Raw genomic sequence first — 25,048 nt, 5'->3', positions numbered from 1 at the left:
TTACAATTGTACACTAGGCAGCCAAAATGCAACTATTTCCTAGGGTGGATCTAATGCTAATAATAATGTAAATGCTAACAGCATCATCTTCTGTATCTTCTTACTTTCCATTTTTAAACTTTTTACAAACAAAGATGTCCATTTCAGAAAATGGTTTGCAACTCAAATTTTACAGTATTTTATTAATCACCAGTAAGATTAATCTCACCTAATTTTAGCTGTCTAAAGTTACATGTCAAGTCTTAACAACTGGGACACAGGCACCCCCAAAGGGCAATTCATCCTATATTATCTTTGCTTTTGTTCAAAAGATATCTTTCATGGTAAAGCTCAATGGCCTATTTCATGCCTGTAAGTGGTTACAATGAGATCAGCAGAATTACAATCACTTACTGCAATTCTGAGTGTTGGGCAAAGTGTTTTATAAGTACATTATCCTATTTTTCAAATATAGAAAGATATTTAAAACCTGAAGAGAAACGATACGAGGGTACTTCTCAGTCGCATGAGATCTCTTTATACATTGTAAATCTTAACTTTTTCCAACTGATTAATATAATTCACAATCCATCAGCACTGCATTTTTTAATCAAGTTTCTAATACAAAATATTTTATAAACCTGCTGTAGGAAAAGCCAAACTAATGTTTGTCAATAATTTTCACTGCAAGGCAGTGGTACATCAGTCAACATAATAATATGAGGTTTACAGCAATTGAGATTGAATCTAAAATTTTACAAAACTTTAATTACAACCTTTTGAACATAAACCACAATACACAAATTACCCAATCATAACATTTTTTCATAAAAAAAATAAGAATTCATCCAAAGGATAGAAGATTTAATGACTCTTGGCGGAGTTCCACTTTTTGGTTGAAATGAGAATAAAAGCAGACGGCAGCTTCATTTCTAATTTCAAGAAACACAGTATTTTTTAACATTTAAACAGCATTATATTTGACTAACAAGCCAAAATATGTATTTTCAAAACCTTATAAAAAGCCCCTGTATTTAACAGTATGAATGCTGAGATTTACGAATCTCTGTGAGCCAACACTGTTCCTTCAATCCTCAAAAGTAATTATAAAACAAGCAATTTGAGCCACAAGCAGCAAAAACTGTCAAGCTTGGGATTTTTAACCATCCTCACAACACATCAGTGTCTACCCCCTAACTCCAGCTTCCTCCCATGTTCCCTACAACATCGTACCAGGCAAGACAGAAGGCACTGTGGTTAATCCCAGAAGTATGTACAGGCCAGAGTGATCAACCAATGCACGGGGACCGGCAAGCCAGAGGATACCAAACAAAAGGAACAATATTTGAATTTCCCTTGCATTTCTCTTCAGTGAAGACACAGCTGGCAGTGTCAACAGAAGTTTTACATATGCCAGTTCTCTACATCAAGGCAAAAGCTATAGGCATTTTGAGCCCACCTTGAAAGCAGTCTGAGAGTAGTGAAGGCAACTTGTAGCTACACTCAGCAAACCATCTTTGCACAATGAGAAAAAAAGGCGTGGATGCCTCTGTGGGCACAGGTGCATTCTGGGCTCACAGGAACTCTGGTGCTATCAAAGCACTATGAGCACAGCAATGAAGATGGTTGTTGAGTGGAAGGTATTTCTTACAGACATGTTGAAGGTATACTTCTGTAGCAGTTGTAGAAAGACAGCCTAAATGCATGATAGTGTTAGCCGTGCTTCGCACACTGCTAGAAGAGGTGTTGCTGCATTCTAGACAGCCCAAGACAAGGTGTTTTAAAGAGCAAGTCATCCATATTGTCCAATGGCATCCTCTAGACTACCACAAGAATCCAGTATGTTTGAGGTTTCTCCTGATTTATATGAGATGAATGTGCAGGGAAGCTGAACTTGAATTGATTCAACACTCAAGAGAGTCAATCACCAATGCTCTCACTGGACAGCATCAACTCAAATCTGAATATTTCAATCTTTACACAAAAACAAATAAAAATATCCATGACCAAGAGCTTCTGACATTTTATGGTTCATTACAGAGCTCCAGAACAGCTGCAACTGTGTTTCTATTATGACTCGTGTTCTGGCCTATTCAGTCATGCTTTGGCGCTTGGAAGAAAAGTGATGTCACTGTCAGCTATATTTCTTTTCTCTGAATCCTGACATAAATTATATTTTCGCAGCCTGCATAAGCAATGGTCATATCCTTGAAGTTCCCATGCTTTGGGGTCATTACCAAACTTCATTCTCCCTTCTGCAGAGCCAGATTAGACTGGCACTCTGCACAAAGGGTTGAACTGGCATCAGCACCATACAAATACCGGTCTCTTTCTTTTATGCTTTCTTTGTCCACTTTGCAAAACACATATGAAAGACTTTGTGTGTATCATATAAAATTAATAAATAAAATAATTGTTACCTCAAATGAAGAAGCAAATCTAATACAGTTATTTAAGTTCCCAGAAAAGTTTCCAACACTGGAGGTATCATCTCCAAAAACATCTCGTACAGGAAAAAATGACTAAGCAAATAAAAACAGATCTTAGCCACATCACAGCAGAGGCTGCTGGCTAAATTGATGCCATCAGAAACAACATGCACTAAGCCCACACAAGACAGTAGGGGCAGCTGGCTAAACTAAACTTTACAGTCATTTAGATCTACACAAAATAAAATGTCTGAAATACCAACTCACCTCATGTATAAGATGCCAGATTCCCTAAAGAATATTTTTACATCAAAATCTGGGCCTGACTCAATCAGGAAGGTCTTCTTTGTATAGCGAGAGTGAATACATTCTTTTCCCCAAAGCACTATATTTTGCAAAATTCCCAGTTTTGCTAGAACAAATAGGATGAGAGGCGAACATCTGTACAACACCGCATTGCTGCTTTACTGAAACTGTGTTAATAATTTAATGCATTAATGAATAATAGGAGAAGGAATTACAACTGACCAAATGTATACATTTCAAATGTGACATTTATTTCCTTTAAATTGGTTCTATACATAGATAACTGTGCTTTCATTTTTCCCTGAAACTAACTCATGCTTCTTGTGAAAACTGGCATTATCCACAAAATTATGTTGCAGTATGCAAGAAATCTGAATTTTCATCAGTTTCTTTTATGCTAGCGATAAATTAATGTTAAAAGTTTCTTTTGACTTCATATATATTAATAAAGATAACAAGGAAGAGTCTAGTTAGAACACTAGCTTGAACCATGGGAAACACAAATTCAAATTCCTGACATACTTGCAAGTTGATAATTCTCTCCTTCACTCCTCTGTCTGTTATTTATAAGACAAACGGTTCAACCATCATTCTTCATTTTCAATAATTGTATTTATTTTACAGCAATGAATCTTTCACTAGTATTAGATTCATTAAGGATAAGTTAAGTGCAAGCTACAAACTGGTTAGGTAGTTTTCTGTCTGAAAAGGATCTGGACAGTAAAAGGGAACATAAATTTTATAGAAGTCAACAGTGCCATGCTATTGTGAAAATGATTGGACTGTCACACAGAAGAAGTAAATAGATTGCAAGGCATGTCATGTAATAAACTCTACATAGTATTGGCACCAGCTTATCTGAGCATCATGTTCACCTTGGACCGTTGCCTGTCAAGAAAGGCATGGAACAGCTGGAGAAAGACCAGAGGAAATAAAGAATGATAGAATATTTGGAAAATATGGCCACTAAGGAACTATTTTAAAAAATAGCAGTTATTTAACCTGAGGAGGGAAAGGCCAAAGAAAGATATGATAGCAGCTATGATAGCAGATTTCCATTAAGTCAAAGAAGAAAGGAATCATCTGCTTTCTGTGCCTATAGGACTGGACAAGAATTAATACATTTTTGGTAAGAACTTTCTATGTAGAAGTAAAATGTTTCTTATATTGAGCAAATTGCAAAGTTAGAATGGATTTCTGTTTTCTCATTGAAACTTCCCTCACTGAAAGTCTCTGAAAAGGATAGATAAATATCTGTCAGGAATGGCAAAAATAATGTATTTTGCCTCTCAACAAGAGAATGGACTAAAAAGAAAGTCCAATGCCCATTTCAATTCTATTTTTTATGATTTTTTGAAAGCAAGGCACTTCAAAACAGCAAACTGGACATCGATTTTCTGGACATAAAAACACACCTCTGTCTCAAATGAATTCATACTTGTCAACACTATTTAAAACAATAATGATAGCCATTACAAAAGTGAAAGCATATTAAGTAGCACATCTTCTGTATGTTTTAATCTTTTTCTTTCTTTCTACAAGTTTAATACTCTTTCTCTATTCTGAAAGGTATATACTTCCTTTTCTGCAATATAAAATCATAGTCATTGAAAAATAAATCTAGGAAAGAACCTTCAGTTCTATCAACCAGATCTTTCAAGAAAATACAGAATGCAGCCCAAAAGAGGAGAGCCACTCAGGGAATCACATTTAACACAACTTTTACTTTGAAAGCAATTCATCAACAAATACTCCATGGGTACCGCTGTCCAGCCAGCTTTGCTCCATCCTAACATAGCTTTATTAAGACCAAGATCACCTGCAGTGAAAATATACAAACCAATGTCAAATGTTCCACTAAAGTTAATTAGATACAGGGTCGTAATCACTGTATAGTATAACTATTGTGGTTTTTAATTGGACTGTGTTTATTTTTAAAGATTTAAAAAATTCTTACAAAACTTTAACTGTAAAGAACCTTTAATACCTCTTAAGTATGACAGATCTTAGATTTCAATGACATACTCATGTTTAGTAACAATATCATCATAACAGACAAAGCACAAGTCTTAGAAAAAAAATCTATCAATTACATCCCAACAGCCTATTTCCTTCAGATATATTTAGGTCTACAAGATAACACTAACTTGGAATTACTGCAAAATTAATGTGACCTGCTTTCATAGAATCACAGCACCACAGAATGGTTTGGGTAGAAAAGGATCTTTAAAGATCATCTAGTCCCAACCCCCTGCCATGGACAGGGACACCTTCCACTAGCCCAGGTTGCCCAAAGCCCCATCCAACCTGGCCTGGAACCCTTCCAGGGAGGGGGCAGCCACAGCTGCTCTGGGCAGCCTGTGCCAGTGTCTCACCACCCCCATAGGTGAATTTCTTCCTTCTATCTAACCTAAAACTGCCCTCTTTCCGTTTAAAAATGTTACCCCTTGTCCTATCCCTACACCCCCTGATAGAGTCCCTCCTCACCTTTCCTGTAGGCTCCCTTTAAGTACTGAAGGCTGCTGTAAGGTCTCCCCGGAGCCTTCTCTTCTCCAGGCTGAACACCCAAAGAGCATCAATACACTACTGTATAAATGTTGCATACTACTGTTCAGATAATAGGAGGCAGCAGATTTCAGCATTAATAACAATTTCATAAAATATCCAGTAATTAGTTAATTTGCTTTGACCAGGTAAGGTACTTTAAGCAATTACTTGGCTGACATATAACAAAAGATAAAGAGAATTTACATATTAAGTGTACACAATATTATTATCATTCTTGCTAATAAGTCGTCATCATGAGAAAGTAAATGAAGGTATTAATTTTATTCATATTTGTATTTTGGAGGTGTCTGAATATGCAAAGCAACATCACAGCCTCATCATGCTACAGTGTAAATAAACAGAGTATTTCAGATAGCATCTGTCCCCATCACATGCTATTATTGTCAAAGTATGTATAGTATGAACATTACCTTTGAACTGAATAAATGTTTTAATTTTAAAATATAATTAATTCTATTGTTCAAAAACTGGAATTAAACCATCATGCAATGATTCACATTACTTCACAAATAATTTGATGGCTGCTACTGATCCTTTTCATTGCAGAGCAGCTTAACACAATAAAGTAAATTTCTCAGATTGGCCAACTGATTCATTTCATAAGCCCTTTTCTGATACAAAAATTCATAAAATCCTAACTGTTATTAAATAGCATCCAAAGTATTTTTAAAAACATGTAACTATTCTCTGAACCTTCAGAGACATATCTTAAAAATAAGATACTCTTTATTATTCACTGCATCATTTACACCTTTTACATAATGTAATCAAAGGATTTAAATAACTCGGTTTAATATTTATCCAGGAACTGGCAGCCAGTATTCTACCCTGAGGGACGTAACTCTTCATAAAAAGCTCATTTTACAAGACACTGTAGCAGTTTTGGCATTACCAGCACCTCTCACATAAACCGTGCTCAAAACTATAGTTTATCCTGCCAAATGCCTTTTGTACATATGGTGTTTAACAGTGCTCTGTAGGTCTGTAAGCCAATAATAATAGATCTAAGCTAAAAATCTGGAGACACACATATATGTAGCACAAAAATTTCAACAATGCTACATGATCGTATACATATATATATATTTACCTACATACCCCACATTCATATAAACATACACGATTAAAAGTATTCTTTAAATTGATATGCTAACTATAACTCTTGTAAAAACAATTTCTTTCAATTTGCAGTAGCTTCCTAAAGTTTAATTCTCCTATTGACATCAGAGGCAGAACTTCCATTAACCACAGCAGTATAGAATTAGGCCACAAGAAACACAAAGAAATATATTTAGACAGCACGTACACATTTGTAAAATCTTCTAACCATGCAAGGATGGGCTTGGCACTTTAAGAATTTACTTTAAACATGACATCTCTGATTAGAGGTCTACAAATACTGTATATAACAACAGAATCAAATCCAGTTATGTATCTACATGTGGTAGGTACTGGACCTGATGCAGTGTACGTTGTAAGTAATAACAAATGTCACAACCCTTTTCATGTTTGAACAGTCTCATTTTATATCACAGTCTGACTGAAGTGAATCAGTGAGTTAAGCAGTGTTTAATGCAAGTTGTCTTCAGAATTAAGACATTTTTTATATAGTTAATAGTGTGAATATATTGACAACTCTGCAACATAAAGTAATGCTAAAAATGCTTACCACTTTCAAAACAGGCATCAAATATAAGATGTCCTTTTTTAGGCTGTCCACAATAACCAGCTGGGAGAACAGTGTACTTGCTCACATTCCCTGCTATGATATCATCACTTCCTATGGCACTACCTGTTGCAGTAAAAACAAAACAAAAAAAGCATGACCATTAAACAAAAAACTGTAAAACACAGTAGAAGGGTATTCCCCCATGTTTTTCTATATAACATGAATTTTGCACCATTTAACATATGACCAGTAAATGAACTCTTTCTTTTCAAAGTTTATGTAAGAATTTGGATCTAATAACGGCATCATATGCTAAAGATTCGCTAAGTAACAAACCACACAGCCTGGTTTCTGGCATATACCTGTCCTGTGGCTGAGCCCTCCCGTATGCAATAGTCTGATACTCAGCTGGATCCACTTCTTTTGACTCTAATACATATATTCTGCATTCATTCCCTAGAACTGAACTCCTCAGCAGCATATTCCTCACCATGGGCATTAATGGGATCTTTTTCCTCTATCCTGCTGCCTATTTTCATGCATCTTAAATGAACTTAGAACCTTTCAGACTGTTAAGTCCCACTCATATTTGAAATTTGAAAATTATTAGAAGGGAGAGACATACAGTCATGGAGGCATGTGATTATCTGAGCCTTGATTGCTTAGGATACAAAACTCAGAAAAATAACTTAAATAAAGAATTTTTTAAAATGTGGGGTTTATTTCATAATAAAATATTTGAGGACATAGATTTTCTATACAATGGCATTATTTTTGTCAAAATATGTCAGTAGTGTATATATTGAGGGCTTTGTTTTTCCAGTAAAATTATACTGTCTAACAAATTGCAGTATGCACAAAATTTGTTTCCAAATAGGGATGGAAGAACACAGTGATTTTTTACATATGAGAAGTGTACAACAAAGTAAGTTAACATTTGTGTATTATATTATACATTAAAATTATAGAATAGTGAAAGAAATACATAATAAAACTAGCTGCTCATTCTTCTGACATTGGCTCAGCATATTCTTCACTATTTACTGTTTGGACAACAAATATTTAACAGTAGAAAAACTATCTTCTGTGTTACAGAAAACTAGAAGAAATGTGTATTCTTCAAGTGCAGAAGGCATGTGATGGAATAATGGGATGATAATATCTTATTTCACTGATAAATAGGGCTACTAAGGTTTCTAGAAATAGACTTCTGGTCTGCGCTGATTTTTTGACATTTAAATGGGTTACAGGGGATGATGAATGTGACATGAAGCTCAATTTGTTTTATTTTTATATTGAAAACTATTTCACACAAATGTTACAAGCAATTCATATTGGCCCTGAATGATGAAAACAGCTTATTAATTAAAACTGACCTTTCCACACATAAATGTATTCCACCTCTTGAGGCAAAACACCTTAGCTGAGGTAACAAATTATATCAATGTATTAGTGACACCACAGTTAAAGGGTCTGTCAGGCTTGCTATTATATACTCATATTTTCAGAGGTGTATATATATATATATATCCCATATTAAAAAATCTGTATATCCAGGTCCACACTCAGCATATAAATCCCCAGTCATCCCAGGGAAGAAATTTAGACCTTCCTCTCTTTGAGAAGTACTACAACAAAAGAAAGAGGATTTAGACTACTTCTTACTTTATCATAACCCAAAAAGTTAGATATTAAATCATGTATACTATTAATTTTTAGAAAAATTATTTGCAACCTCAAGTTTATTTATTTTAGATTGAATAACTACCCACGGACAGCAATCTGCAGCATTTAAACAATTTTCTTTAAATGTAAAATTGTTTACTATATTTTTATCTAGATACTTAGCTAGATATGAGCTCGTGCAATTTGATCAAAGGCTGCTAACACCAGAGGCAAACTTAGACCTGGATGGGGCATCTGTGTATCTGTATGACCACGACCATGTCACTTGATATAATTCATCATCCCTTTGCCTCCTGCAACCTGTAATTCAGCACAGCAGCCACAGGAAAACCGTTTCCTCAGTTTCAGTTCAGTGCCACTTTGATTAAGATCCCCTATATACCTGTCGCAGTTAGTCAAGTTAATTGTTTGTAAGCCAACACATGGAATCAAGCATACAAAGAAAAACTCAGGGGAAACCTGCAGATCTCCACCAAGAATGCAGGAGCTGCCAGGGACCATGGTGGAAGAATGGGAGGCAGAGAGTGAACTAAGTAGAGTGGCAAGAAGACTGAACTCCTCCTGGTAAATGCTCACTTGTAAGTCTCAGCTAAAAATAATAGGTGTCTTGTAGTTCTTAAAAGAGAGCTGGGAAACACTGTTTAGATAAAGACAAAGAAATTAGAAAAGATTAAATTCATAATACTGCCACCATAAGACAGTGTAGGAAAAGCAGGCAGAAGACAGAACTACATCTCCCTTTCCACCTAACTGACAAATTAGAAAATCTGCCAATGGAGTCTTCAAATGATGCAGAAGGAAGCTGTCAAGTAACTGTGTCCTAGCAAAAAGTTTCCATCTGCTCCTCCTGGCCTAATATAGCCATTCAGAAATGAGAATAATATCATCAGATAGCCTATAATTCATAGTAATTTAATAATATTAATCTCTCCTTGCATGTTCTTTATTGCAGAGTATTTTGAATATTCAGAATGTACTGTGTAATATTTAGATTTATGTTATCTTTAGTTAATCTCTAAATACATAAAACTGCAGTCTTTGAACTTCACGTTATTATACAGCACAACAGCATTATGTCCCTTCTGGCATGTTCTCCTTGGATGACAAAGAAAAGGCCAGACTACTGGCCGAAAAAGAGCCTGCATTGCTGTATTACTAGATTATAAAACAGGGCTTCACGCTTGTCTGTTCAGCAGATGCAGTGAGTGTTGCTGAGAATACATTACCATCTTCAGATGGAGAGAACTGTTACACTGTGCCATAAGTCCTCTGGCCAATAAAGAGATCCTGTCCCCGCAACTGGGGAGCCCTAAGTAGATTTACTTGACTGAGGCAAAGATGTATGACAGAACCTTGTAGGGAAGGGAAATAGTACTTCAATCTGAAACAAACTGAAAGGGAACGAAGAGAATTAACTGAAGTACATCCTGATCGTTACACTTAAGGAGACCAGATTCTCCTTTGAAAAAAGGTTAGATAAGACAAGCAAAGGCAAAAGTAACTTAGCAAAGAAATTTTCTCAGACTGTAGGTCTTATTTTGTCAATTATTTTTCTTATAAATTGTACAACATAGCTATTTTATTCTAATTCTTCATAGCTTAAACTCCTGGAGTCTCCAGTAAATCCCTAGGATTTACTTTACCAGAGTATTAAACTTTAATGGTAATTTTCTATCAGGTATAAAATCTGTAGGTGTCTGAAATCTCTGTAAGTATATAAGGCTTTAAAATAAAACCTGGACATAGTCTTCTGGTATCTGCATTTATCAGTATTGTCATCATGGACATATTTCACATTGAACTAGTGAAAATGAATAGAATCAGTTACAGAGGACTGGGATTCTTAGGAGAGGAAGAGTCTGGAAACTTCCAGAACTTCATGCTATTTTAAGATCAAAGGGTAAAGCCAGGATTTTTTTTCATTTAGGTAAAGATGAAAACAGTATTAACGACAACAAACATCATGCAAATTGAGATACATTTTCTTTAAAAACTGTAGTTTCTACAGGAAGGCACCTCTTTAGTAAGTAATAGTTACTCTTTGAATTGGGTAAACAATGAACCTAACTTCCAGCTGTGACAAGCTTCAGAATCCACGAGCTAGCAGTCAGCAGCTACCCTCATGCTACATTAGGTAGGAAAGCACAGATGCATTAAAACAGACATAGAAAAATATACAGTGAATTTGCCTGGAAAACCTGCATCATTCTTATGTTCAGACTTGCTGCCTAACAAGGAGAGCCAATAAGAAAGGGAAGGTAACATGAAAAGATACAATAACTGCAAGTGAACTTTGTAGAAGTCTTTCTTTAAATATTGCAAATGTCATCAAGACACCTCTCATTCTGTTATAAGATCCTTATTTTAGAACAAAATTAGGATACATTTTGCTACTGAAAATTTCTACACTATAAAGATCTAATAGCCAGATTCCCATCATCCTGGAGCCAAAAAAAGTTTCCAGCTATCCTAACAAAGAGCTTCATCAGCCTTGAGCAGTATTGTTATTGTTAAAACCCATAAAGAAGCGAATCTGAACTCTCAGTAGTTTGCAACAAACAAAAATTCATTCAGATGACCAGCAGCAACTCTTATTAGCTCCTAAATATAACATGTCTCTGGATGAACTTTGCTGAACTCATGTTTTGGATAAGTAACACTTACAGAGGATATGCCAATAACAGTGTCTTCTCCACAAATGAGAAAACTGCAAACAGTGTAACTTTAGCAAAATTCTCTTATGTGATAGCATTTGTAGAAATCTGTAGTTTTAATAGGTGATTATGTTCTCTTGTTGTTTGATTTTTTTAAAATAAAAGCTTTTATATGATTGTCCCTAGCCTTCAGCAGCACTGATAATCAGAAAGACTTGTTATTTTTTGCTATCAGCTCTGAATGCTCTATGGCCATTCTAAAAATCCTACAGGCAGCAGCAGGCAGGAATTCTGAATTCCAGCTCCACTGGCCTAAAAAACACAAAGGAAAAGAAGAAAACACAACTGTCATTTCGATCTTCACAGCCACGTATCCTGCAGCAAGGATTGGGCATGACCCTGAGAATCTACCCATACTGCAGAGAGCGTTGTCAATCTGAAATGTACTTAATTCACAGTCACCACAATCTGAAAAGAAATGGAAGAAATTATGTTGAGGCTACAAATCCCAGGGTTTGGGAGACCACCCGGCATGGTACCACCACCACCTGCTGCCTCACATTCAGGTACTGTGCCCATACTGTCACCATTACCTATTCCGAAGGTCAAGCAGAACAAGGAAAATATTGATTATCACAGACAGCATTCTCATACAGCTTGGTCTAGATCTAAAAAATAGTAACATTGCGTTGTTATTTAGAAATCCAATTTGAGATAAAGCATCTGTAAAGTAATTGTCTCTTCAATTACTTTCCTCCTACAGTTTGACCAACAGACTGCTTGTCAAGTCTGTCTCCAAACTGCAAGTATTCATATTCAAGAAAACATGCAGAATAAAACACAAGCACTAGTTTAGCAGAGATTATGAGGTGAATTCTGAGCTATGCAAAGGTTTTGAAAGCACTGAGGAAAAATAAACTGCAAGCTTACTGCCATGGTCTTGAAAAAGCTTGTGCTAGATTGCATAAATAGGAAGGAAATATTGTAATTTATTGTTTGGGGGTTTTTTACTTTTATTGCACAAGTTACCCCTTCTACAGAGGCTACCACACAGCATATCCTTTTAACCTTCCTAACACAATTCCTTGGCTAATGCACCATTAACTTTTTATTTTGGGTTAGAAGGCATAAATGCATCTAAATACCTCATACTTCTTTAGATATACATAGCCAAACTGATTTACTCTAGAGAAAGTATGGCATAGGTGTCTCAATTGAAGCTGAGACTGGAAAAAGTCTCATTCTTACATGCAAATATGTCAAAGGAAAATGATCACTAAAGATGTCACATGGGGTCCCTACAAAAGGCTTTGTGGGGGCCCCACAAAGAGCACTTTGCTTCAATACTCATATTGAGCAAACAGCAGGCAGCCCAAAGGTAAGTAGAAACAAAAAAGTACATAAGGTGCTTAGCCCAAAACAAAGCTGTCAACTTACTGGCTGATCAAACATGAAAAGATGATGAGAAATCTCCACTGCCCAGTAATTCAAAAATGTAGATCCAGATAGAGATACAGTTACTAATCCAAGGTCATTGGATTGATCCTTCCTAAAATCTAGTGATGAACATGGAACTGAAGACAACACCTGGCAAACAGATACTGCTCTGAACAACAACCCCTCACTCCCAGTGGCTGACATTGTCTTACGAGTTCACAGGAAAAGAAAGTATGTCATGACTTGTATTTGGTTTATATGTAATATTTGCTTCCAATCTTTAACTTAAATGCATAACTTCAAGCTTTACTTCAACAATATTTATTTATTATCTCTATGTGGGCTATCTCCAAGGATATACCTTCCTGTCAGAGGCAAATGGCAATGGAATTTTTTGTATCACTAATGAAACCTAAAATGTCCAAGAAGGTATATAAAGTTTTTCTTCACACACACAAAAAAAAAGGCAATTAATGCTCTGAACTCAGTAAACAAGAAAAAAATAGTATCCATTACTCTTGTTACTGTACTTATAATCTTTAATCTATTCACTAAAGCACTCAAGACCAGAAAAGAAAAAAAAAAAAATACTGAAAAACACAGTAGTACCAAATATGTTAATGGAAAATGTTTATTTAAAAACATTGTAAGAATCAGTGAATTTCATCTGATATACAGATTTATTCTTTAACAAGTATCTGGCATTTTGAGAATATCAAAGATGTCACATGATGCAACAGTTGCTATAGTAGCAATACTTCTTTAAATAAAAAAACAGATCAAACAAAAGCATAAGACATATATATACATTGTAAACAAAAATAGGATGCATCACATACATCCCCAACTAGCAGAGAAAAGAGTAAACAACAACTAGTCCTCACAGTTGCATCTGCAAAAAAGTAATCGTATCAGCAAGTCTATTATTCCTAGGAGATAAGAGATGGCTCAGAGAATTAGGTCTGCATATGAATAGTAGGAGATGCTGAAACACCAGTTGAAGAGTGCATAGGAATTCAAGTTCTAGGTCAGTAAAAGATTTTCTGGGGGTGTTCCTACCAAGCAAGAGGAAATTCTATGCCTAGAGATTCTGAGGGAGGAAAAGAACTGAAGAGTTAAAGCAGGTCCCTTGTGCAGTACTACAGAACTTCAATGGGTAAAACTTTCTTTTGTGGGGTCCCACATCTTTCTGAAATCTGTAAGGAACAGATTTCCTAAAGACAAGGAGTGTATATGACCTCAAAAAATACTGAGTCCAAACAGGCAGACAATTGCAGGGTTTGAAATTGGTAGAAAATGTCAGCTAAGGGCAAAAGCTCCTGATACTACCCACAAAACTGGGAAAAGACATTGGTGGATGAAATCACTCACTAGTATTCACTGATACCACCCCAAAATTATGGAAATATTTCCCATGCTACCTAATCCTGCAACAAATCAGCTTTCATACATCTCGTTTTGTATTATATGTGAGGGAGGATGGAGAAAGTGGGATGAAAGGAAGGGAAAGGTTCACAGATAAATGCTATGTATATGTATGGTACGGATATATCCGTGTTTCAACAGCTGCCCCAGGTATAAGGCACGGATTTAACAAAGCAGGTTATCTAGCTTGCCTTTTCAAAAACCTTTCTTTGACAAAGTTTTCAAATGCAGAATGATTACATGCAAAATGCTTACCAAAAGATATTTCTGAACAACCTCAAGAGATAGCACCAGCTAAAGCATACTGATGCAGTTACTTATAATTGGTGCAGATCAGACATTAATGTCCATGTATAATATTTCAGGTTTCACAGAGAAGGTATGAAACAGATTGACTTAACCTATAGTTACACTAATAAAGCAACAGCAGATCTGGCCTAAAGACTACATTGACCATCTCCCTCCTATGCAATAAAATCATATTTTACCGCAAAAACTGTTTTCAGCATAACATTAATTCCACCGTGGTGTTTTTTTTTTTTTCCTTTAACCCCACTGTATATTCTAGAATAAATAGTTTTTTCTGATTTAAGAGCACAAGACGTGGATGACCAACAGCCACATCATGATAACCTAACCAGGAGTGAGCACTATGCCAATCAGGTTTAATGACAGCATAACTGGAAGAAGTCATGACAAAATAAATTTCTAAATTAAAAATAACTCACATTGAGGCAAGCTAAATGCATCTAAAGCATCTGATATGTAGCAAACAATGCAATGACCCCAACCCATGACTATGTAGCCTTCAGTGACTAAGAAAGTTGAAATCTCTGCAAGTTAACAACTTCGTGTGTCTCTTCTTTAGGACAATCTGATTCACAGCTGAGAAACGGAAAAAGACTCAATAAATAATAATTATTCCTGATATAACAGAGAAGTAGGCTTACTTCAGCTTGCGCAAAAGGCCAAGACTTTGTTTTAATTGTCCTAGGTTTCATACTCCTCAGTCCTGACTGTCACATTCAAAATGTTTGACCACAAAAGGCATCTCCTAAAAGCACCACGTATGAAGCGCTATGGAAGCGTTTCAAGAGCATTGGAAAGGTCAAGTAAAAACCGGCGCTTTTTGTTTATGAAAATTACCCCTTCCATGTCAAATTCCTAGCACTTTTAATGTCTTAATATGCTTGCTGATTAGACAGGAGGTTTCCAGACCTGTATTTAAAGAGATGTCTTCCAAAACATGGCATAGACATGAGCTTATCTGCTGTGATCCCATCAAGGCCAAAGGAAGACAGCTGTAGCTGTGATGCTGCACCTGAGCTAATAAGCTGTATCACGGACATTATTTCAGGTTCAGCGCTGAGGTAATACAGCTGTGCCTTCTAATTTGGATCAGCCTTTTATCTTACTCTCAGGTATTCTTCAAAAGCAATCAGCCTGATGAGTCTCAACAGAGGCCAGCTGTGGTACTGCACCAAACCCACTATTCAGAGATACTTTGATTTTTTGATATCTGAAGTGTGACTACTGTAAATCTGTTGTGGATGCACCTGTCCAAAGGAAAAAAAAAATTATTTGATTATCACTGAATAAGTCTAGCATTCAGGAGACTTAAATTCAATTTCTGACTAAACCACTAGCATCTTTACGGTGGTAATGATCTCTTATCCATGGGAAACTAGGCCTTCCATGAGGGCTCCACAGAGCACAAAATCCTGTGGGGAAACACATCAGCAGCTTTCTCTCCATCGTTCTCTTCAAAACCCTGTATTTCACAAATTATTGGAAGACAGGTAGTTGCACACTGCTACAACTGCTTGGGCTATCATGAGTGCGCTATGTGAAAACTGACTGATCTAAGTTCACTGACAATTTCCATCCTGTGTATTATGCACCAAAATTAATACATACTTCTTTAGGTTGAATTTCTGTTTTTTCCTGGACCTTGAATATGTGTAATTTAAAGATACAGTTTTAGCCTAGCTTCCTATTTACTTGGAGGCAGGCATGTCTTCTGTCAGTCAATTTAAGTCAACATTACTTTCAGACACAGTTCATTTCTTCACTTGGAATTAAAATCTTCTTGACTACTACATATTAAAAATAATTTGGGGATTTTAGTACTACTCCTGGAATAATTTGTTCCCTGAGGTTGCTGAAATCAATTACACTATTAATTACTGCCATAATCATAATTACTCATTGAAACAACTCCTTTAACTTCTTAGTTGAGAATAGCATCTTTCCCCTTACTTTCCAAAACAGTCAATTCCAGAAAGTAGTATTTTAAGCCACTGAGAATTTCTTCCACCCAAGCATTGCCCACTCACATTGCTGAATTTACTCTTTAGTTAAGAAACACTTTAACATAATCTTGTATTTCATATCAAATAATTAGATCATTGCAGTGTTTTATTCACAAACTACTGTATAGCAAAAGATTTAAATATTGTTTCAGTATTGCTGTTTTCCAACATAAAAATGTCAGCAAAGCAAACTTGATCTATTAACTCTCTTGCATCAGCAACGTAACAACAGGAATTCAACCACAGAGAACACTACTACCTATATACACCATATTCAGCAGTTTTTTAACTAAGCAAATGTTAAGTTGATAGAATTTTTATAGGAATATGAAATGCAAAGCATTTCAAATATTCAGAACACAAGCCAAAATTCTACCTAGAAGGCTTACATAGAGGAAGCTCTGAGATCAAATCACTGATTATTTGTACTGCTTAGAAATAAAGTAACCAGCAGACATACTGGTATTCTGTGTAGTTACAACACGTTTGTTATTCTGAAGTACTACAGACTTTGGGTATAGGTAAGTAGTACAGAGGGAAGTTTATCTCACAATCTTATTTTACATGGACAGTTCCCCTTTAATAATGCCACTGCCTTTGGATTTGTATGGTTTATTTGAGGAATTTTTCATTAATCAAGTGCATCATACTACCTCATCTGCACTATATATGCATGAAAATATGATAGACACTTGATAGGTGTTACCCAGCTCTAAACTTTACTGTAATCACACAGTAACTTTGCTGTTTATTGCAAATGAAAACACATCAGTAGACCTGTAATGAATCCAGCTGGGCTTTCTTTGGAATGGATTCCTGCTGCTCTGCTCTGGTGATTCATGGGAACTGATGTTCCACTTGCTTTCCTGGAGACTGAAATTCAGCACATTTTTCAAGGTGGTTATGAAACAACATGTAAAAGCAACATCTTGCCAGTTTTCACTCGTGACTGTGAGATCCACTGCTAAGTAAATAGCTCTGTGAATTAGCAAGTCAATGAAATTGTTACGTAGCTTATTTATTTAATAATAATTTAAGACAACCAATTTCTCCTCCCACCTCCTTTCCTACACTTGATTTTTGCCACAATGAATCTACTAAATCAGCCAGTTAACCATACTGAGAGAACAGGGACACATATGTATATTAGAAAACATATGTATCAGACTATAAGTTTTAGTCTCTAACCTAAACTAACTTATCCTAAAATAGAACCCATCACGAAAACACTTCACTATACACATATGTACATCAAACTCAATGCCAAGCATTTGCAGGTTGAGGGCCCTAGATTTAATGGCAAAGTCCACATCTCTGAATTCACGCAGCCTGTGACAAAATTAAATTGAAGTCATTAGTATTATTTCAGTAGACCAGTTTTCCAAACCATTCCGACATAAAAATAGTAAAAATGCTTCAAAAACGTGTTTAAAAGTGTAAGGTTAAAAAATACAGCATTTCTTAAATGGCAGCCTTGGCCTCTGTGGCAATATCAAGAAAATGAGGTGTGGGGACAATGTGACAGGGAAGCTGGGATATGGGACACATAGATGTGCATCCGCAGCCAATTCTCGATTACTTGTAAATCGGTTTGCCTCTATTATAGTCTAACTGTAGACACAGCCTGAGCCTAGAAGCACTTACTATCTCAGGTACAATGAATCTAAACATGGCAATTCTCCGTCAAGGCTCTGCATGCCAACTACTTTTGGGGATTACTTCAGAAATCTAAGCTGGTTTCTATAGAATCACATAGTTCTGGAAAACAGTAGCATAATCAATCCTCCAGAAACAAGAGTGATGTAGCATGATGCATAGACCAAAGTGGGTCTGCTGGAGCCAGTCTGCATCCAGCAGCACCACCGCTGACAGAAGCAGCACTGCTGGATCTGAGTAACATCAGCAGCAAGTATCTGTACCAAACTCCTTCCAAGTCCTCTAGTACTTTATTTATCCAGGAGGTTGGTACATTCTGTTATCAGGGTATCCTAGGTCTTTATTTAATTAAAAAAAAAAAAAAAAAAAAAAAAAAAAGGAAAACTACCCAAAAAAGATGACTATACAGTCATTTCACTCTATCACTTTTGTCCCTAAACAGGTGTTGCTGGAGGAAACAGGAACAGGAGGATGGAAATCTCTGAGCATAGACAAGTTGTCCATTTCTTCTGCGAAAGGTAATGGCTACTGGTATTAGGTGTCCCACTGGGAAAGCAGGCTTGTGCTGCAGATTTACGTTCCCAGTCCTGTTAGTGGCCCCATGTGGAGATCAAGCCTGTTCTATTTTAAAAAGTATTTTAATGAGCATTAAATCTATAGAGCTCATCTTCAAAAAACAGAAATGCTATGTAGGCCATACAAATGCATTCTGAGGTTGATCCGGGTTTTTTGCATGAGACTTCTGCCTACTAAGTACAGTGACAGCAACACTAAAGAAACTTGCAAAAACTTCTGTTTTACAAATTTCAGTATAAAAACCTATTAAGATTCTCAATATGTCTCATTTCACTTTTTACAAATTCAAAAAGCTCCTCTCACAAGCGCTAATAATTAATAGGGTGCTTTGAACTTCACTGAAAGAAAAAACGTTGGGAGGCTTGAGGTAAGTAACTTTCAAAAGCTTTGATTATTCGTCAAAGAAAAAACTGTTTGAAATATGGCTAGGAAATGGTAAACCATTAAGAAATGGCAACCGGAACACCCAACACATTCCTGTTTCTTTCTTTTTCTGAAATTATATCTTCTGGCTGTATAAAGCCTTCATTAGTATTTCTCAGGTCTCCTTATATGGCAAATTATGTAATAGAAATATGATCAAAGCTATAAGTACCAAAAATACATTAGCAGCCCTTCTTCAACAAATTCCTCTAGTGGGGATTGTTTTCACTAGATAACTAAAAAAGTTGGAAATTAGTTGAATATCAGCCTACTGGCCACAGAGTATAATTATTATTATACTTTTCTGCAGCAACTATAGTTAATTTTTCTGTATCACTTCAATGAATATTTGAACCCAAGCAGTAAAAACTGAATTACTTAATGGTCTTAGTACTTCAAATTTACTATCAAACCTATCTCTAAGATCCCCTGGACTTCAAACTGCTTAAGCTAAAATGTACTGATGCTATCAGTAAGTTCCGGCAAACGTGTTTGTTGAACAAAACACATTTTAGATTTGTTTACAAATACATCCTGCAGCATTTTATAAACAACCATAAATAGCTCTTTATGGTGTGTGAACACCTGCAAGGCTGGGCCCTGTACCCCTACAGTTTTCCACTGACTTTTGAAATCTCTCCGTGTTGATAGGAAGATAAAGTGGGCAGATCCCTTTCAGCATGAAGACTGCAATGGCTCTTCCCAAACACTGGAATTCAGCAAATAGGGTGTATTAGGAAATAAGCTATATTGTTTAGATACACTTGAAAGTTCAAAAATAATTTAAGAAAGGACAGTTCAATCGGAGAAATTAAATTTGCCTGGTAGACCAGAAGTACCATTGATGTACAGTGTTATTTGAAAGACCAAGATTAAATAATATTGTAAAAGTAGTTAGCTGATTTCTCCTATTTTAAATTTCCTCATGACAAAGCTGGTGAATAAGGAGTTCCAGTTATCAAAAAGGCCTATATTTAAAGACAAATCAATTAGGTTGTCTTATGTCGTTCAGCTTTTTATTTAATAATCAGGGCCACCTAAAAGAAAGCAGTACATTCCTGATACTAGAATGTGTTCACACCACATGTGATTAAATATTTTTAAAAGAATAACTATTCTTTTTTAAAAAAATAATCAAAAGCTATCTTTCAAAATAGTCCAGCTCAGCACTATCATATTAAAATCAATTAGAAAACACTGCAGAATTTACACAGCTATTCTATCGGGCCCTCCACATGCAAATCTCCGAAATAATGATCTCAACACTAAGTATTTTAGAAATGTTAATTACTACCCAGACTTTGAGTGGGGCTTCAGCATTCCGCAGTGGTTTGAAACTCTCCTCCCTAAAGCCAGGTCAGCCCAGCTGTGAATGCTTTCAAAAATTCTCACCGTTCTTAATATGAAATGTGACTTAACATCGCTCTGCAAGGTGTCTATCACGACATGTAAATAAACATGAAAAACTACACATTCAGCTGGCAAATCTGTTTGTTTCGATAACAAGGATCTTTGGTCTAAAGACATATATTTATCTCCTGTCCAGTACTGTGAGTAAATGCCTTTTTTTTTGCTTTCACTATGATTTCACTGACGATGACTCAATGAAATATCAGAAATACTAATATCCACAATATGACTAGCATCTGTGGAATAACACATATTAGAACTGTCAATCCAGGCTAATATGCAGCTGTCTCAGATAGAGATAACCTGCACCCTTTGATCACTGAGGTCTCTGGAAGCAAGTTTTACGAGGGTAATACAGATGCCTAGAAGAGTAAGAGTAATGTGGAGTGAAATTTTAGCTGGATCCATGTCTGAAAAGTTAAATACTTTCATCTGGTTCATGGGTCCATAAATTAGCAGATATGGGCATTCTGTACTCACTTTGACCTACGCCTAAACCTTCCTTAGCGAAGCTAATGAGGTTCTCTTTGCTACAGAATTAAAAAATAACACTGATCTGTTTTTGAAGAAACTTAACCAAACTGGCTGTCTTGCTATATCCTGTATCTTCCAAAGGTTGAGGCATCAAGGTCAGCTGAGCAGAACAACTGCAAGTCAAACCACGAAGCTCCTGCAAGTAACTTGTCTTAATCACTTTCACTCTCCTGGAGGCTTCATTTGTGAAGATTTAAGTTGCTCTTAATTTGGATTCCCAGCTTGAGTCATGAAGGCTTCAGCCTGGAAACCCAAACAGAGGAGTATACAAATTTACAGTTTATTGCAGAAAGCTGATTTGAGCAGTTCCAAGAAACCAGCTAGGACTAAGGAGCCAATTGCAATGCAAAAATGATTGATTAATCCAGGGTAAAGTCAGTTGATTTGCAGCACTCTAACCAAACATCAGAACACAGAAACTATTTTAATGGATTAGACCAGATGTCTGCCTAGTCCAGAGGGGATAGCACCAGAATATGAACTCCGTGGCAGACAGATGTGAGATAATCTACCCGCCATATTAAGTCTCAATCTCATTTGAAACACACAGATTGTCTTAAACCATGATATAGAAAATAATGCTGAGCATAACAGTATAATAAAAGCTGATGGTAGTCCCTCTTCTGAAGTACTTTGTGCAATTCTGTGTCCTAACCCCCCTCCCCAATAAAAAGAAAGTTTAAAAATTTGCAAAAGCCACTACAGAAACAAAAATCTTCTACCTGGAGAAGGAATGGAAATATGAGAAGATTTGTATATACAGAAACAATAAGTATAATTACCAGTGCAAGAAAGATTAACAAATTTACTTTCCTATAACAGAAGAATGAGATACTAATAAAAATGAAATTAAAAACTCTTACGTTATAAAAAAGTATGCTTTCCATAAAATATAATTAATATAGGAAACCTCTTGACAGAGTATATTTGCAAAGCTAAGAGTTTAAAGGAGTTATAAGCATCTCAGCTGTATATAATTCAGTATCAGATAATATTTAGGAAGAAACTGAATTTTTAGAATCACCTTTCTGTGAGTGCACATTATAATTTTTTGTGACAACTTTCCTGGACACTGGCTCTTGTCAAACACAGGTTACTGAATTAAACCAGTAAATAATGGTCCATAACAGTAATCTGTGTTGCTATAAAGCATGGATAAGTTACCTTTAATTTCTCTGTAACTCAGTTTTCTCATTTGAAAATTACAATCAATATTTCCAGATGGGAAGGTAAGAGTTAGCACTTGTGTCTTCTGATGCAGGAGTAAAAACATGATGTTGCTGTAAAAACAAATCAGCAAGTATAATATAGTCATACTGGCTAAATCAATTTATATGGTTTGAACAATGTTCAGCCCTTCTGTAATGGCTTTATTCTCCTTGCATCCATATATAAAAATTTAAATTTGTGCAAAATGCAGGTTCCAGAGCTAGATTGCTGTATCTCCTAAAGACTGGTCCAGATCTGACATAACATGAAGACATACTAAGCAGTCAGGATGCATCAAGAACAAGAATGTTCCCCAGTTATGTTACCTGCACATCAACAGTGTCAGTGTCACCTGGCACTAAGGAAACAAACACGTTCTTTTGGGAATCTGCCAAAAATCCCTACAAGAACCTGTCCGTCCCCTTAGTGTCAGGTGACAGTCAGACACCAAAGTTTAGAGGCAAAAAGGAAAAAAAAAAAAAAAAAGCTAAACTAGCCCACCTTTTTTCTCCACAGCCTACTTTCCATGTCCTTTCCTAAAATGGGCCAAGATCACAAGTTTGCTTCCCAAGCCCCACTGATCTCTGAAAGTTTTGGGCCTTCTTTCTATCTTTGTGGTCCTTTGCATTTTTGATTCCTCATCTGGTTTCTCAAAAAAAGAAGGACCCACAAATTAAGACTTGCAAAATAGCCAGACAGGAATTGCAAAACTTAAGTGGACATGTATCAGGAACATGCAACAAAACATTATTTCAGCACAAGCTCAAACACATTTATGAGAAAATCACTGATTAATTACCTGCAATGGTCAGATGTGGAAAAGGTTCTGGACAAGGTTAAAAATAAAAAACAAATACTGTAAGGCTGCAGATTTAAATAATATAGCAGAGAACACAGTGTAAATTTATGCATTAATCTGGAAATAGTAGGAAAGTTACATTATATGTTAAAGAAAGTTACTGACAACAGCATAGGCATAGGTAGATGAAGTAGGTAGGAAAGTTGACAAAGTCAAATGGCCACTGAAGATTTGTTTCCTGTTTCACAGCACTATGTTCAGTAGTGTTGCACAACACAGTGGATGAAAATAATCACCTGCCTCATGGACAAGTTTAATGTCTAATAAACTTTACAGTGTGGTTTCAGGGGTTCAAAAACAGCATGGCTGAACACAGGGAATCCAAGAACTTTATGGCCAATCCATTTAGATGTAGCCTGTGTGGAATTCTTTCCCAGAGCACAACAGCATTTCACATATTTATCATATTTTTTTCACCTTAAGTGAACCAAATATCCAAAATCAGTTCTATGGATAATGCATCTCCATTTGAAGCCACTTCTGAAACTGAAAAGCACATGCACAGCAGCTAATACAGCAGGCTACAAAAATTGAATTTTGGTCCAGGAACCCAGTTAATTTATGTATGATGCTGTGGGTTATTAAAGATTCATTAAAACTGTTTCATCCTCCAAATGTTAACATCTCTAATTTTCATAAATTGTTTTGGGGGTTTTATTTTAATGTGGGTTGGAAAAGACCTTAACTGTGGTTTCTTACAATAGGGAAGACCCCTGTACCTAGAGGATCCTTATCATTCATGAGGAAACACAAAACTTTAGTTTCACCGACAAACTTACCTTTACATACACAGTTAGAGCCATTGTTAATACATCCTGAATAGGAAGAATAACATTTGGCACCTTCCTTAAAGAGACCCTCACAGAATGACCTAGGTGGGATGTAAGGTACAGCACGCTGTCCCTCTGCAGCCGCTGGGTACTTGACACCTGCAGGGACAGGTCAAGCAGCACCTGCGGGTCAGCCCCCAAGCTCTCAGCCTTGTGGTGCAGCTTCAATTCCAACCCCACGCCTTCCCGTTATTATTTTTTCATTCTAAATAAAGCAGGTCGTGGTTTCTCGTGTGAGGGGGACTCCTGCACACCACCGTTTCGCTCTGCTCTTCACCACCGCCACCTTTGCCCCCTGTGCGGGGAGGATAGTGCACACTGCAGGCTGCCCCACCATCTGCTTCTTCCTCTGCACAACCGGGGCTCTCCCGCCCCCCCCCCCCGCGCCCCATTTTGTCTGCTGGGTGAGCCGGGCTCTCGCCCTCTCACCTTCCGCCCCACAGCGGGGCAATCCCCGCTCAGACAGGGCTGCAGAGCCAGCGGGCTCTCCCCGTCACCCTGTCTGAAGGGGCACTCCCCACCACCACCTCCCCTCCCCCGGGAAGATGCTCCTCATCCCCCAAGGGCCGGTGCCTTGCCCTCCTCCACAGCGCCCTGGGCAGGGGCCTCTGCCCCGGCCCCTTCGCCACCTCAGTGCCCTCGGCCAGGAGGCGCTTCCCTCCCCTTCCCCTGCGAGAAGGGCTCCGCCTGCCGCGCTCCGCTGCGAGGCGATGCCCCCTCTACTGCCAGAAGCCCCTGGAGAAGGGGGGCTCGTCCCCTCTCCCCCCGCCCAGGCGACTGCGGCTGGCACTAACCCGTCTCTGCCGTCCTGCTCCTCTCCGCCATATTTGTTGTCATCCCCCCCCACCCCCCCACACGGAGCGAGACGCTGCCTGGGCGTCGCCATGGCAACACACGTCACCGCCAGGGGAGTCCCGCGCCCCCCCGCTCCCCGCATGGCGGCGCGGGCACGGGCGGGCGGCGGCAGCGCCGCGCTGGCGGACGGCGCCCGCGGAAAACCCGCCCCGGGGAGCGCGGCCGGGCCCGGCCCGGGCTGGGGGCAAGAGCGTCCGCTGCCGTGGTCGCCCGGGGCGGCGGTGCGTGAGG

General features: G+C 37.4%; 1 protein-coding gene across 2 annotated transcripts in view; it reads right to left on the bottom strand.

Annotated features, from left to right (window-relative positions):
- LOC141960575 (BEN domain-containing protein 5) overlaps positions 1-24,797 on the bottom strand; it is a 971,168-nt gene extending 946,371 nt beyond the window's left edge. For both annotated transcript variants that reach the window (XM_074906246.1, XM_074906247.1), the window contains exons 1-3: positions 24,757-24,797; positions 23,912-24,061; positions 6,952-7,074 (exon numbers count right to left, since the gene is read on the bottom strand). In XM_074906246.1, coding sequence (XP_074762347.1) covers positions 6,952-7,074; positions 23,912-24,061; positions 24,757-24,787 — 304 coding nt within the window. In that variant the 5' untranslated portion in view covers positions 24,788-24,797. The remainder of the gene's footprint in view (positions 1-6,951; positions 7,075-23,911; positions 24,062-24,756) is intronic.
- Positions 24,798-25,048: the final 251 nt, after the last annotated feature.

This window comes from Athene noctua, chromosome 5 (assembly GCF_965140245.1).
Source record: "Athene noctua chromosome 5, bAthNoc1.hap1.1, whole genome shotgun sequence".
Classification (NCBI taxonomy): Eukaryota; Metazoa; Chordata; class Aves; order Strigiformes; family Strigidae; genus Athene; species Athene noctua.
This window is presented reverse-complemented; position numbering and strand designations above follow the sequence as displayed.